This window comes from Protopterus annectens, chromosome 9.part0 (genome assembly GCF_019279795.1).
Source record: "Protopterus annectens isolate FY-2018-M chromosome 9.part0, PAN1.0, whole genome shotgun sequence".
NCBI lineage: Eukaryota > Metazoa > Chordata > Ceratodontiformes > Protopteridae > Protopterus > Protopterus annectens.
The window spans coordinates 891,872,363-891,887,844 of NC_056743.1; the positions used below are offsets into that span (position 1 = coordinate 891,872,363).

The 15,482-nt window shown below is 43.8% G+C and overlaps 1 protein-coding gene across 1 annotated transcript in view; it reads right to left on the bottom strand.

The window, feature by feature from the left end:
* R3HDM2 (R3H domain containing 2) overlaps positions 1-15,482 on the bottom strand; it is a 2,908,810-nt gene that overhangs the window by 1,478,740 nt on the left and 1,414,588 nt on the right. Inside the window, exon 9 of the mRNA XM_044083626.1 lies at positions 10,901-11,049. Within this exon, the coding sequence (XP_043939561.1) occupies positions 10,901-11,049 (149 nt within the window). The remainder of the gene's footprint in view (positions 1-10,900; positions 11,050-15,482) is intronic.

A 15,482-nucleotide genomic window follows, 5' to 3' on the forward strand; every position in this document is an offset into this window, starting at 1 on the left:
TGCAAAATCTGAGGTAAATTGGGGACTGCTGTGCTTATACCTTGAGACTGGTTCCAGGCACAGAATCTTTTCCATTTGTCCGCATAAGATTTTCTAGTACTAGGTCTTCTCGCCTCCAAAATGACATACATCACAGATTTGCTGAGGGATGCTAACGGGGAATTTAAGTGATTAGCCAAGCTGCAAAATTTAATGTTTGGAGCTGAGGGTGCAGAATTTGGCTGTTCTGCTGAGACAGTAAGAAAAATGTCTGAGGCAGGTGCCATGGAAAAATTTGTGACAGACTGCATAGGAGTGGGTACCAGTGTTGGCGAGGCCAGTCTGGAGCAATCAAAATCATTTTTGGTTTGTCCTGTTTGACTTTTAGTAGAACTTTGGAGAGCAGAGGCAGAGGGGGAAAGGCATAGAGTGATACGTTTTCCCAGCTGAAGGACAGAACATCCACTTTCCAGGCTTTTTTTGTGATGAGTTCTTGTGCAAAAATTGTCCAAATGGTAGTTCTGGGGTGATGCAAAAAGATCTGTGTCTGGGCACCCCCATTTGTGTGTCAACATGTTGAAAATCCGTGGTTCCAGTTTCCATTCATGTGGGTCCATGAGATTTCTGCTTAGTTCGTCTGCCAAAATATTCAGCTTTCCTGGCAGGAATTGAGCTTGTAGTTGTACTTGACAGTTCAAGGCCGTGTTCCATAATGCCATGGCTAGTCTGCAGAGGGGGGTAGGAATGTGTACCCCCCCCCTGCTTGTTTATGCACCACATAATTGTGGTGATGTCAGTCTTTACCATTAGTTGTCCTGGATGAAGGTAGTCCTTGAAGGCTCTCAGTGCATTCTGTACAGCTAGCATTTCTTTTTGATTGATATGACGGTGCATTTGATTTGGACTCCATTTGCCTGAATGCACTTCCCTGCCAGATGAGCCCCCCATGTATTGTCAGATGCATCTGTAGTTAGGGTTTGGGTGGCAGGGGGTAGTGAGAAAGGCAGTCACTTGTTTTGGTGGCATACCTCTGCCCACCATAGGAACTCTAGTTGCAGGCAAGGAATAATAGGAATCATTGTTTCCAGGCTGTGACAATGTTGACTTCATAAACTTTTTAAGTACCACTGAGGTTTCCTCATATGCAGTCTTGCATATGGAAATAGAAGAATGCAGGAGGCCATGAACCCCAAGGCTTGCAGTATTTGTCTTGCAGATAGCAGGGTTTTTGTGGCCACCTGTTTGAAGTAAGTCACCAAATGAAGTGGTTTTTCTGGTGCGAGGAAAACCATCTGGGCAGTTGTATTCAAGCTTGCACCCAGGAATGTAATTTTTTGAGAGGGTACCAGTTGTGATTTATTTTTGTTTATGGTGTACCCTAGACAAGTTAGAACATTTTTTTTTTTTTTTTTTTTTTACAAACGCCAGATGTTTTAGAAGAATGGCCTTGTTTCCTGCCTGAATTAGACAATCATCCAGGTATGGATATATTTGAATATTTCTTTGCCTGCAAAATGCAATTACTGGAGCCTGGCACTTTGTAAATACCCTTGGCGCAGTAGATAAGCCAAAGGGCAGTGCAAAGAACTGATCATGCAAGTAGCCTGCTTTGAAGCGGAGGTATCTTCTGCAAGATTCCCTGACTGGGATATGTAGGTAAGCCTCTTTTAAAATCTAGAGTTGCTAACCAAGCATCTTTGCCTAGCATAAGAAGTAACTGGTGACAAGTCATCATCTTGAATTTTGGAATGTCCAGAAATGTGTTCAAAGTAGACAGGTCCAGAATTGGACGCCATGATTTGTCTTTTCTGGGTACCAGGAAAAGTCTGGAATAGAAACCTCGACCCTTTTCCTCTTCTGATACTAGTTGAATTGCCCCCATGTTTAGGAGGGAAAGTACTTGTTTCTGAGCCTCTGCTCACTGATTTGGGGGCAGGTCTGTCTGGCCATCCATTTGGAGTTGGTAACGTGTGGAAATTAAATCTGTATCCCTGGGACACTATATTTAAAACCCATTTGTCCTGGGTTATAAGTTGCCAATTTTTTGCATGAAGAGCCAGTTTTCCCCCCAAAAGGGTGGCTAAGAGGTAAGTGCTTGGCAATTTTAGAGGGAAGTCATTGAGACTGTTTACAATAGGGAGGTGTCTTGTTATCTCCAGATTTGGAAGCAGAGGCACCCCACTGCTTAGTTCTGAAAGTCCCTTGGGACTGAAACCTGGTGCTTTTGAAATGTCTGGGTTTGGCTTGAGTGGCTCTGGAAGGAACTGGAAAGGACCAGTTCTTAGTAGGCCAGTGCCTACTAAATCTTGGAGGTTGTACTTGTAAGAGATCTTTCACAGTTTGCATATATTTAGCTTTATCTTCCATCTTTTTTAGAACTTCTTCAGCCTTATTGCCAAACAGACAGTCCTGCTGCAAAGGAGCATCCAACAATTTTGCTTTAACATGATCAGGCAGAGATTGCTCCTTAAGCTAAGCATGCCTTCTAAGTACAGACCCAGTAACAGCAGCCCTGCAAGAGCCTTCCAAAGAATCAAAACCACATTGCAAAGTATGTTTTCCATCTAGTTCAGCTGAATGCAATAAATCCTGTAAATCCTTACTTTCCACACTGTCAGAAATCAACATAATTTTCTGTTTAAGCAATCCCATGAGATGCTGCTGATATTTTAGCATATGGAATTGACAGTTTAAAGCCCTGATTGCCAAGGCTGCAGAAGTATAAACCTTTTTACCCCATCTATCCAACGCCCTGGAATGTCTATCAGAAGGGGTAGGATTTTAAGCAGTAGAAGCCTTAATGTGCTTGGGCCCCTGAGAAATTGTTTCAGGGTCCGCAACAGTATTTTTGAAAAGGAATTTGTGGGAGTCAGGAACCCTGTAATATCTGTCTGGCTTACAAGGGGCCGGAGGCAGGGAATCAGGGGCCATACTGGATTCAGAAAACACATCAACTATGTCTGGTACAGGAGGTATAGCCAAAGGCCTATGCTGAGGAAGGAGGAGGAAATCCATAAGCCTCTTTTTGGATTCAGAAAAATCCTGACTTTCCAAGTGGAAATGCTCCCTTAAGGTATGTAAAGTTTCCCCAAAAGAAAAATCCTCAGGGGGAGAAGCAGAAGGAATGGAATCCTCTGCATCAGAGTCCTCATAAGTAGGTATGGACAAATCCTGTTCATAAAAAGAGTCAGAAGAAACAGAGTCCTGTTCAGAAGATTCATAGTCAAGTTCAGCCCTAGGCCTCTTAGAAGGGGGGGGGGGGTTAACTACCCCTGATTAGAGTAATTAAATCTTCAGCCATTTTGATCATTTTTTTTTAGGCATAGGGGCCTGAAACATGTGGACTAGGCGCCGTTTTTTTAGACACAGATCGAGATTTTGACCTTAATATTGAAGGTGGTGTCGGTTTAATATACAAATCTGTAGGGCTGAATACACCCTCAGAAGCCGGTGCCTGCACAGCGGCTCCGGACCCATCCAAGGTAGAGACAGCCGCGAGTTCCATAGGTGAACATCTCGCGGCATACCGGAATCCGAATGGGTCTCAGTAGAGGCCTGCGAATCAAAAGTAGCGGGTATCAGGGGCTGCCAAAGCACCTCACTGAGTACCGACGAACTGGCGACTGGCTTAGGAAAAGCGTTGGCGGCAGTTTTGGACCTCAACGGCCTGTCTTTTTCTTTGCATTTTTTCCGGTATTCCGGTAGTTGGATGGCTAACCGGCATCATTTCTGGATAATTAAACCGAGAACCGAAATATTTAGAAGCAAAAATGTACCGACGACGGATAGTGTGCTGGTTAATTAAAGCACAAAACTGACAGCAAGGTACGTCGTGGTCAGGGCCTAAGCAAAAAATACAGTACAAATGAAAATCCTTATGAGGTATTTGCTTCCCACAAGTAACACAACTATTAACTTTTACTGACATCGTTAAGGGGCAAGAAAAAGTTTCCCAACGGGGTACTTAGCTTTTAGTTTAAGACTTTGGTTCTGAAACTCGAAAACGAAAATTACAGGAGTCGGCCGCCTGGCACTTGCGAACTGCTTCTGCTTCGGGCACCGCGTGGCAAGAAAGACTGATGTAATGGTGTCGGCTGCATGTTTTATACCCCTGACAACCTGACGTCATGGTAGAAGGGACAGCAACCGACACAGGACCCAAGACTTTGTTAATCAGGGCGACTGAGGGCAACCTGCCAGTAGATTACCTAAATGCAATGACTGCAATAGTGAAACACGAAGAACAGTTTTGTACCTACCATAAATGTAGATGTCCGACTGGATAGCATCTGCAGTCATAACAACTGTGTCCTGTCGTCAGGCAGCCCTTCAGTCGGATTCAAGTCCGGTCCGACTCGCTGATGTCGCACTCTTCCTGAAAATCTCTGCTTGAAGTATAAAAGCATCAGCCGCGCCTTTCCTCAGTGTTTCTTGCCCCAGATGCCAGTAGCCCCTTGGAGGCTAAAATTTGGATAGATGCCAATGTTTCCAAAAAGATAGAGGTAAACACAAAAATAAGCATGTATGTACATATATACAAATAAATACAAAAAGGACTCCCCCACCAGCTAGCTATTAGGAGGTAAACACCCAGTACCACAGAGGAAGGAGGAGGTATTCCTGACTGCAGATGCTATCCAGTTCGGACATCTACATTATGGGTACAAAACTGTACTATTTCCTTCATGGATGCATCTGCAGTCATAACAACTGGTGTGAATACCATAGCCAACTAGGGAGGAGGATAAAACTAGATTATGGTGTGTTTAGGATCCCTTGCAGTACAGCAGTGGCAAACCCTGCTCGATCTGGAATATAGAGGCAAATTATAATGCTTGGCAAATGTATGCACGGAGGTCCAGTAGCCGCCTCAATAATGTCTTTGGTTGCCACTCCTCGTAAGAAGGCTGTGGTAGTGGCTGTTGCCCTTGTAGAATGAGGTCTTATGTTCTGTGGAATTGGTTTTCCGTGGAAGGAGTAACAGAATCGTATGCAATTTCCTATCCATTTGGAGATTGTCTGTTTGAAATAGCTTTTCCTTCCCTTCCTGTTGCATAAGCTACAAGAAGTTGGTCAGTCTTTCTGCTACTTTTTGTTCTGTCCAAGTAGTAGCGTAGCTGTCTATGTACATCCAAGGTATGCAGTATTCTTTCCCTCTGTTTTGTGGGTTGGGAAAAGAGGTAGGTAGGTGGATTGCCTGGTTTAAAGACACTCTGGATACCACCTTAGGCATAAATGTAGGATTAGTCCTCATGGACACTCTATCTTGGTGGAAGATTAGGAAGGGTTGCACTGCCATTAAGGCCTGTAGTTCTGAAACCCTCCTTGCTGAAGTAATTGCCAGTAGGAAAGCAGTTTACCATGACAGGTGTTGTAGGTCTGCTGTTGCTGCTGGTTCGAAGGGTGATAGTGTCAACTTTTCTAGCACAAAGTTTAAGTCCCAAGCTGGTAATGGTGGTTTCCTTGGAGGTTTTACATTCTTGATTCCTCTGAGGAACTGCCTGAGCAAAGGGTGCGAAAAACAGGTGGATCAAAGCTGTATTCTGCTGAAATAGCTGATGCATGTATCTTGATGGAGGAGTAGGACAGGCCTGAATGAAGAAGTTCGGCCAGATACTCCAGAATGTTAGGCATATCTATGTTTGACACACCTTTTCCTCTTTCAGTACTCCAAATGACAAACCTTTTCCATTTTCCAGCATAGTTCCTTCTTGTTGAAGGTCTGCGTGCTTCAAGAATAATGTCTTTAACTCTTTGGGAAAGTTCTGGATTAGCTGCTGCTATGTGATGTTCCATGCAGTCAGTTGCAACGCGTTTTAGGTTTGGATGTATGATGCTGTAGTTGTTCTGAGTTAACATCAAAGGCATCAGGGTATTGGCCACATATTGTTCGAGACATGCTCCTCAGCAGTGGGTACCAGTGTTGTCTTGGCCAGTTTGGAGCTATCAGGATTATCCTTGGACGTTCTTCCTTGATTTTTAGTAATACTTTGTGTATCAAGGGAAGAGGTGGGAATGCATATGCTGTTAGGCCTTTCCAGCTGAAGGAGAGCGAATCCACTTTCCATGCTAGTGGGTGGAATGTCCTTGTGCAGAATTTTTTGAGCTGGTGATTGAGAGGTGATGCGAATAGATCTATCTGAGGCATTCCCCATTTCTTTGAGATGGTCTTGAAGATGTCCGGGTGCAGCTTCCATTCGTGGCCATCCGATGTGGTTCTGCTTAATATGTCTGCTAGAGTATTTTCTTTTCCCGGTACAAATATTGCCTGTAACTGGATGTTGTAGCTGAGTGCCAGGGTCCACAGCTCCAAAGTCATTCTGCATAGGGGTATGAATGAGTGCCTCCCTGTTTGTTGATGTACCACATGACTGTGGTGTTGTCTGTCCTTATCATCAACTGGCCCTCTTTGAGAAATGGTCTGAACTTTTGGATTGCCAGTTTTACTGCCAGCATTTCTTTTAGGTTGATGTGCAGGTGAAGTTGATCCTGTGTCCACAATCCTTGCACGCATTTGTCCAGCATGTGGGCCCCCATCCTAGGTCTGAAGCGTCTGTTGTGATGGTCTGGCTTGCTTGACATCTGCGAAGGGTAGCCCTGGGTTTGACTGGCATGCCTGAGCCCACCATAGGAACTCCTGTTTTAAGCATGGAATTAGTGGGATTTCTGTTTCTAGGCTGTGTCTGTGTTGGGACCATAAATTCTTTAGGTACCACTGTAGTTTTCTCATATGTAGTCTGGCAAGTGGGACCAAGATTATGCATGATGCCATGAAGCCCAAGGCCTGCAGTACTTTTCTTGCTGTTAACTTGTTCAGTTTTGTTAGTGCCAAGAAGTAAAGAGGAGTTCTTTTGTTTTCTGTTGTTAGGAATGCCATTTGTTTTACTGTGTCCAATTCAGCCCAAGAATGTCCTTGTTTGGGATGGTATCAGCCTTGACTTCTGTAAATTGACTGTGTATCCCAGTGCTTGTAGCAAGTAAATGACCCTTTGTAAATCTGTTGTCAGCTTGCTTTTGTTGTCCCTTGTAGCAGGCAGTCGTCCAGGTATGGGTAAATTTGAATTCCCTGTAGTCTGCAATGGGCGATTACTGATGCCAGGCATTTTGTGAATACTCTGGGCGCAGTAGATAAGCCAAAGGGCAATGCTGAGAATTGATAGTGCTCTGATCCTGCAAGAAATCTGAGGTATCTTCTGCAGATTGGTCGAATGGGGACGTGCAGGTATGCCTCCTTGAGATCTAGAGTTACCAGCCAACACTCCTTGCCCAGCATGGGAAGAAGTTGCTGTAGGGTCAGCATTTTGAATTTTGGGACAATGATGTATGTATTTAAGGTGGACAGGTCGAGAATTGGTCTCCAACTTTTTCCTTTCTTGGAACTAGGAATAGTCTGGAGTAGAACCCCTTTCCTTGCTCTGCTGTTGGCACTCTTTCCACAGCTCTCATGTTTGCTAACTGCATTATCTGTTGTAGAGCCTCTGTTTTTGATTTGGAGGTAGATTTGGCATTCCTCTTTGACTGGTAAAGTGTGGAAGTGGAACCGTAACCTTGATCTATGGTTTGTAAAATCCACTTGTCTTTTGTTATATAGTGCCAGTTCTTTGAAAATAAGGTTAACTTTCCGCCTAGAGGAGCTGCTATTTGTTCCCTGGTAGGCGGATTTAGGGTTAAGTCACTGTGGTTGTGTTGATGTAGTGGCAGTGGTTGTGTCTGTGCCTCTGTTGTTACCTTGCCACTGTCGTCCTCTGTAGGCACCTCCTCTGGATTGGTTTCTGCCTCTGGAACGCCTATTCCTGCCCCTTTGAGATCTTGTGGAGTCAGGAAAGGACCAATTTTTGGCAGGCCAGTTCCTGCTAAACCTTGGTGGTTGAACCTGCAAGAAATCTTTAACCATTTGAACAGATTTTGCCTTTTCTTCCATTTTCTTCATAACCTGCTGGGCAGGTGTACCAAACAAACTTGTCTTATCCATAGGAGCATCTAGCAACTTAGCTTTAACATGATCCGGTAAAGCTTGCTCCTTTAGCCATGCATGCCTTCTTATCACTGTGCCAGTCATGGCTGATCTAAATGAAGCCTCCAGTGCATCATAGCCACATTTTAAGGAATGGTTACTAACCTGTTGTATGTTATTTACCATTTCTAATACATATTTCTTATCAAGAGATTCATCAGTGGTTAGCTTTTAGTTAACTGATCAAGCATAAACTCTTGGTATTGTATCATGTGAAACTGACAGTTTAAAGCTCTAGCTGAGAGAGTAGCTGAAGTGTAGACCTTTTTGCCCCATCTGTCTAATGACCTTGCTTCCCTTTCAGAAGGAATAGGGTTTTAGCTATGGTCGCAGCTACTGCCTTGGGACCCTGGGATATAGTTTCGGGTCTGCAAGTGGGGCCTTGTAAAGGTGGTGATGAGTGTCTGGCACCCTGTAAAATCTGTCTGGTTTGGCAGGGGCTGGAGGTAAAGAATCTGGTGCGGAGCAGACATCATTGAAAGCATCATCCACCACAGAGAGAACAGGAGGTATAGCTAAGGGCCTGTGCTGTGGAAGGTGCAGAAAGGTCCTAAGTCTTTTGTGGAGTCTGAAAAATCCTGTTGCTGCCATTGGAACTGCTCTCGGATGGCATGTAAGGTTTCCCCAAAGGAGAATTCTTCTGGTGGGGAAGCAGCTGGAATGGATTCTTCAGCATCAGAGTCTTCAAAATTGGAGAAAGGAGCCTCTGGCTGGTCAGTTATGTCTGATTCATCGGCAGAATCATCAGATGACACTGGCTCAGGGGCTCTGCCCTAGGTCTCTTCTCTGGGGCTGAGAGGCCCTGTCTGGGTGAGATTGAGATCCTCTAATTAATGAAATTAAATCTTCTGCCAGAGTAAGCATTTGAGAACTAGAGGAGGGCCTGGTTGTAGGGGTTTAACAGGCACTGTTTTAGTAGTCTTGGCTGCTTTAGCCCTGGCGAAGGCCTTAATGGACATGGCTGCTGGAGGCCTAGCAGCACCACGTGCTGGGGTAGAGACATCCAAGAGAATGGTGTCTGATAAGTCAGTAGCAACCACCGTAGTGGATAAAATTTCTGAGGCCGATTCAAGAGTGGTAGCAGGGGCCTCAGTTGTAGAGATAGATTCAGCTGTACTTTGATCAGTTTTCTCGGTTTCGGCCGAAACCGAGACACTCGCGGTTTGCTTAACCATGGTTTCGGCCGAAACCGCGGACCGCGAGTGTCGGTCTTTATCTTTGCGTTTTTTGGCAGATTGGGTAGTCGGGGGATCCGACGGCATAATGTACGCAAAATCAGAACCGAAAAACTGTTCAGCAAACTCCGACCGACGCCTAAGCGTTCGTCGGTTGAAAGAAGCACAGGCCAAACAGGCTGCTACGTCGTGGGCTGGGCCTAAACAAGGCAGACAATAAGAGTGGAAATCTTTATGAGGTATTTGTTTCCCACAGGTTAAACAATTATTAACTTTTTCTGACATCGGCTGAGGCAAGAGTCCCCAACGGGGTACTTAGCTTTAGAAGTCTTCGAAGTAGTATTCGGTAGAAGTAATCTCTGGATCCGACCGACCGGCACTTGCGAACAGCTTCTGCTTGCGCCACGCGGCAAGAAAGACTGGGGAAAATGGCGTCGGCTGATGCTTTTATACCCGAAGACCAACAGAGATGACGTCGGGTGAAGTGCGACATCAGCCGAAGCCGGACCCGGACTTTGGAATCCGGCCGACTGAAGGGCTGCCTGACGACAGGACAACCCAGTTGTTATGACTGCAGATGCATCCATGAAGGACATCATCAGCAGAATGAAATGGACAGTTTGAGCTTCTCAGAATTCATGAAAAGTCACCTTTCCATAAAACATAGCTCTCTTGTGATTCAAGACTACTCACATTCCACTCTTCCTGAAAAGCTTTGCTAGAAGTAAAAATTCTCAGCCCTTGGTATGCAGTGTGTGTGTGTATGTTGAGGGCACTGTACTAAGCAAAAAAAAAAAAAAAACAAAGGATTTTCATATTAGTTGTGCTGCTTCTCATATCTTAAGGCAAGAAACGAAGACTCAAAGAAACAAATAAGGCAGACAAAAAGGAGTTTTATAAGTTAAAGTCTGTGTTTTCTTTCTTTTCTGATGTCCCACTGACCACTGAGCCTTGTCTTTCTGTTGCTCACACGGTCTGTTCATTTCTCACTATCATGACAGTTCTATGGTGTGTATATTCACTCTCCTAGGACTGAAGGGCAAGCAAACTAGAAAAGACACTGTCATCCCTAAAGGACGAGGGGTTCTCTCTTTACGGACCAAAAATTTCCTATGAATGCCCAGCATGCCACCTTCTGGGAAAAACATGCAGTTGGCATAGTGCAGAACTAGCACTCCCTTCTTGGAAGATGTAAACACACCACTTGGAATCAGCACTCTGTGCATGGTTCTCCAGTGTCCGTCAGGAAAATTACTGCACTTTGTGTGCCCCAGACATGTTACCCATCCTTCCCCTTCACACAAGGCAATAGTGTTAGCCCCTTCACTCCTCTTCTTCCTCAGTGAGGTGTAGAAGGTACCAGAGACACTAACAGAATCCTGGTCACCTGATCCACAGAGCTTTAGCTCTGTATGTCAAGTTTACATAAAACTTTTGTAAAGCACATTATTTTTTGTAAATAGTTTTATACTGCTATTTCATCATTACCACCTTACTTTCATTTGGAGTCAACCTTTCTAAAAAGTATTTAACTGACTTTGCCTTGATAAAGACATCTGAAAGATGCAACATGAGGTTAATTTTAGGCCCTGCACTCCATCCCTGCAGCTCTTCTATTTAGCAAGTCCTGCTGACTACAAACATGTTTCTCTCAGCTAGTGCCACATCCTACTTCGATTCACAAAGGACAAAGAAAAAAAGCTAAAAGACTAGCTGCAGAGTGCCAACTCACCTGTGGCATCATGTGATTAGTTACAGATGGCTGTTGTGCAGGGGGAGGAAGTACTGGTGGCTGCTGTTGTGTTGAACAAGGAAGAAGGGCTCTCACACATTGAGAAGCAGGTAATGGGCTGCACACTTCATGAGTTCCCAACAGTAAACCTGAAATTTAAATAGAGACAAAAAGAAGTCAGACACTCTGGGTATAGGGTTTATTCCACATAAGGTGTACCCTGGAATCTTTTATCTTACAATCCTGAAAATGAAAACCTTGAGACTACACTAGGAACACAAAAAGTCTCAAGTCCCAAGATGAATATATGCTATATACACATGCACTGTAAGTGTTGTGGATCAGAACTGAAACAGATCAGAATCTACTGCAAGGGAAGCAAATTCCTACACTACATTATTGTTAGCAGATCTGCTCCACAATCCCTCTCCCTCTTACTTATCCTATCTTCTTCATCGGACACTACTTGAGGGTGAGCACAATACCTGGGTGGGCACAGCATCCATTATCAGCAGATGTAGGCATCTTACTACTTTGCCTAGGCAAACAAGTAAGACGTTTATAATACAGTAATGTTTCTTTCCTAAAACTCAAGATGGCAAAGAGATACTCAAAAACTCAAATTGTGGTGCCAGCTCTGGTGCCTTACATAGATAAAGCCCAGACTACAGCACAGGTGACCCAAATATGAGTAGTGTCACAGGCAGCTGATAAAGCTGGCAAGTAAGAATTGGTTTTATCTACTGGGGGCCTGGGCTAGACAGTGGGAATGCTGCAATCCCTTAGAGGAGGGACTCCATGGAAATCATGGACTGGAGGCAGGAAATTGGTTCACTAATTCACTGTCTGGTGGCACTTTCATAAGCATGTCTACAGAAGCACACACCTGCATGGAGAAAGTAATGTGGGTCACATATCTCACTGCCTAGGAGGTGAGGTTAGGACCAACAGAAATATCTCCACATAAAAACAACACTTACTAGTTACCTTAATGACAAGCTCACTGGTAGTCTATTAGACATATGATATAGGATGATGCTTCCATGAGGGAAAGAAAGGGGTCAAGTACGGGAGGTTTTATGCTCGGCTGGCTGGCAGAAAGGAAAGAATTAGGAAAAAATGCTCAAATTGTGGTTATCAGCATTCAGCTTTCAAGATTCTGCAACTCAAGACAATATGCCAAGAGCTTCTAGGGCCCTGTCATATTTTACCTTTCATGATTCTGCAATTCAAGAGAATATTTTAAGAGCTTCTAGGGTCCTGTCAAATTTCAGATAAATACATCAAAATTAGGCTATTCTGGATTGAAAAATAATTTTCAGCCACCAAGCACTACATTGCTACAAGTTGTCACTCGTCCCTCTCCAACATAGATGGTAAGCAGGCGGGGTATTTCTTTTAGAGGTTTTAATACATAGAAACACATCAGGATGGATAGCAGCATCATAAAACATAAGCAAACTGGTTAACACACGGACCTTGCATACATATATGCTTACATCTCAACATCTTACTACAAAATGGCAATCAAATTTGCACGTACTCCGTATTTAAACACTTGTGCAAGCCTTGGATAGCTTCTTAAAGATGCACATGCACACACTGCTCTACATTCTCCCTCTTAAAAAGACTGCCCTTGGTAAAAACAATATTACATTAGGCATGCATTACTACAGATATCAGAAACAAAACACAATGCTCATGTCCAAGTTACCGTGCATCTGTTACATGGTCTGAACATACAACCAAATTCTCAAACAACAATTTGGACTGAATTTAGCAAAAGGGACAGTCTTCCGTGAACAACTTTTATCAGGAACTTCTGTATTCATCACAGGAACGGGGATATTCTCTGGAACTTCCTCAGGAATTGGAACACCGGACAACTCACTCCGAGATGCAGTGCCTTTCTCACAGGCTACTTGCTGTGGCATAGGCTTGGACACCAGTCTCATATCTTTCCCATTCCACCTAAACTCTGCTTTTTGTGATTCCACAATGTATGATCTCGGCTCTGGGCAAATATTCTTCACGACACCAATCCAATAATAACCTTTGGATGACTGCACCTTTACCACTTCTCATAATGGATTAAGCGATTTGCTGGTTTTATCATAGTAGGACTTCTGGGTTAAACATTTCAACAGACTGGCTTTCACTGACCTGTTGTTCTTGACACATGGAACCAACATTTAACTACTGACTGGAAATGTGGTTCTTGTTTGGCTCAACAGAAGTTTCTGAGCAGGTGAACAACCATGTTTATCATGAGGAACATTTCGGAGATTCAAGAGATTCAGGAAAACATCACAATTATCTCGTTTTGACTTATCTAGTAACTGTTTTGCACTTTGAGCTGCAAGTTCTGCCAAACCATTTAACTGCGGGTACTCAGGGCCACTTGTGACACGAGTAAAGTCCCATTCTTCAGCAAATCTTTTGAACTGTTGGCTTGTAAATTGCGTGCCACTGCCAGAAATAACTTTGTGTGGACAACCATGCACTGCAAAATGACGCGTCACCTTAGTAATAACAGTATTGGATGCTAGCTTAAAAGTAGATCAATCTCTTACCAACTGGAGTTGAGAGTCTACCAATACCAAATAATGTTGACCATTCCATTCGAAAATGGTGGCTACTGTCGACCAAGTTAGTTTAGGAATCTGGTTTAGCTGAAGTGGCTACTTCTGCTGATGTGGCTTAGTACTATTACACATGGAACAAGATGAAAGTGCTCTCTCAATATCTTGTGACATAAAAGGCCAAAATACTAGACCTCTTGCCCTACTTTAGGTAGCGTCTGTTCCTGGGTGACCACGATGCAAGATAGGAACGTACTCTTGTTGCAAGGAGTTTGGAACAATTACTTTTGGATCTTTCATAATGATGCCACTGTCAGACAAAATCTTATCTCTGTATGGATAATAAGGTTGGACTTCTTGAGGTAAACTAGATTGCTTTGAGGGCCATCCTTGATTGATAAAGTGGTTGAGCCTTTGCAAAGCTGGATCTGTGGCTGTGTGATCTCTCAACTAATCAAGACGTATGGAAGAAAAATTTCTCACTTCCATGACTTCAAAATCAAAGTTCTCATTTTCATGCTGTTCTGAGGTGATCTGGGTAATGTATCAGCAAGAAGCAAGATAAAGAACTGTTCCTTTCTTGTAGACATGAGTGAAATTATACTTTTGCAATCTCACATCATATGCTGCAGTCTTAAGATAGTGACTAGAGGTTTGTGGTCTGCTTCAATCTGGATAGGTCTACCATAAACATAATCCTGTAAAGTACAGCTGTGTACACTTACCATAAATGTAGATGTCGAGTGTATTCACTGTTGCAGTCATTACACTTGGGTTATCCTACTGGCAGGCTACCCTCAGTCGGCCTGAATTCTAAAGTCTAGGTCCGGCGTCGGTTGCTGTCGTCTCTTCCCTGACGTCAGTGCGCCAGGGGTATAAAAGATGCAGCAGACACCATTTTCTTTAGTTTTTCTTGCCCCAGATGTCAGGTGCCCCCAAGAGGGTAGGCTAAAAACATGCCAATAAAACATGCATGCACCAAACAATATAATACCTTCATCTAAAAGCAAATACACCACATAGATTAGAGAGGTGTAGATAAGTTCCAGCAAAAAGATGGGGGATAGTGGGTGAGTAACCTGGACTGCAACAGTGAATACACTCAAACATTTACATTTATGGTAAGTGTACACAACTGTACTATGTTCTTCGTGTTTCACTGTTGCAGTCATTACACTTGGGTTGATTCCCAAAGCTATGGTTGGGAGGCTGGAGCTAAACAGCATTAGGAGCGGCTATGAGGCCCTGCAGAACTGCAGTGGCAAAGCCTGCCCTGGATTTAGAGTAGAGTGGTAAATGATGGTTCTTTGTAAAGGTGTGCACTGAACTCCAAAATGTCTTTGGTTGGTACTCCCCTGAGGAAGGCTGCTGAAGTAGCTGCTGCTCTGGTAGAATGTGGCCTAATGCCCTTAGGCACTGACTTGCCATATTGTGAATAGCAGAAACGAATGCAGTGGCTTATCCACTTTGAAATAGTCTGCTTTGAGATAGCCTTTCCTTGTGATCCTGCAGCATATGCCACTAGTAGTTACTCAGTCTTTCTGAAAGCTTTGGTTCTGTTCAAGTAGAAGCGTAGCTGTCTGTGTATGTCCAAAGAATGCAGAATTCTCTCTCCCTTATTCTGTGGGTTTGGATAAAAAGTAGGCAGATGAATAGTTTGGTTAAGGGCCACAATGGACACTACCTTAGGCATAAATGTCGGGTTTGTCCTCAGAGAAACCCTGTCTGGATAAAGAATGATAAAAGTTTCCACAGCCATGAGTGCCTGTAGCTCTGAGACTCGTCTTGCAGAGGTTATTAGCTAGGAGCAGAGCTATTTTCCAAGATAAAAACTTTATATCAGCTGTAGCGGCTGGCTCAAAAGGATAATTGAGGTCCCATGCAGGTATTGGTGATCTCCTTGGAGGCCTTAAGTTTTTGGTTCCTCTGAGGTATTGCCTTAACAAAGGATTAGAAAAGATTGGTGGCTCTGTATTGTAATGAGCCGAAATGGCAGCGGC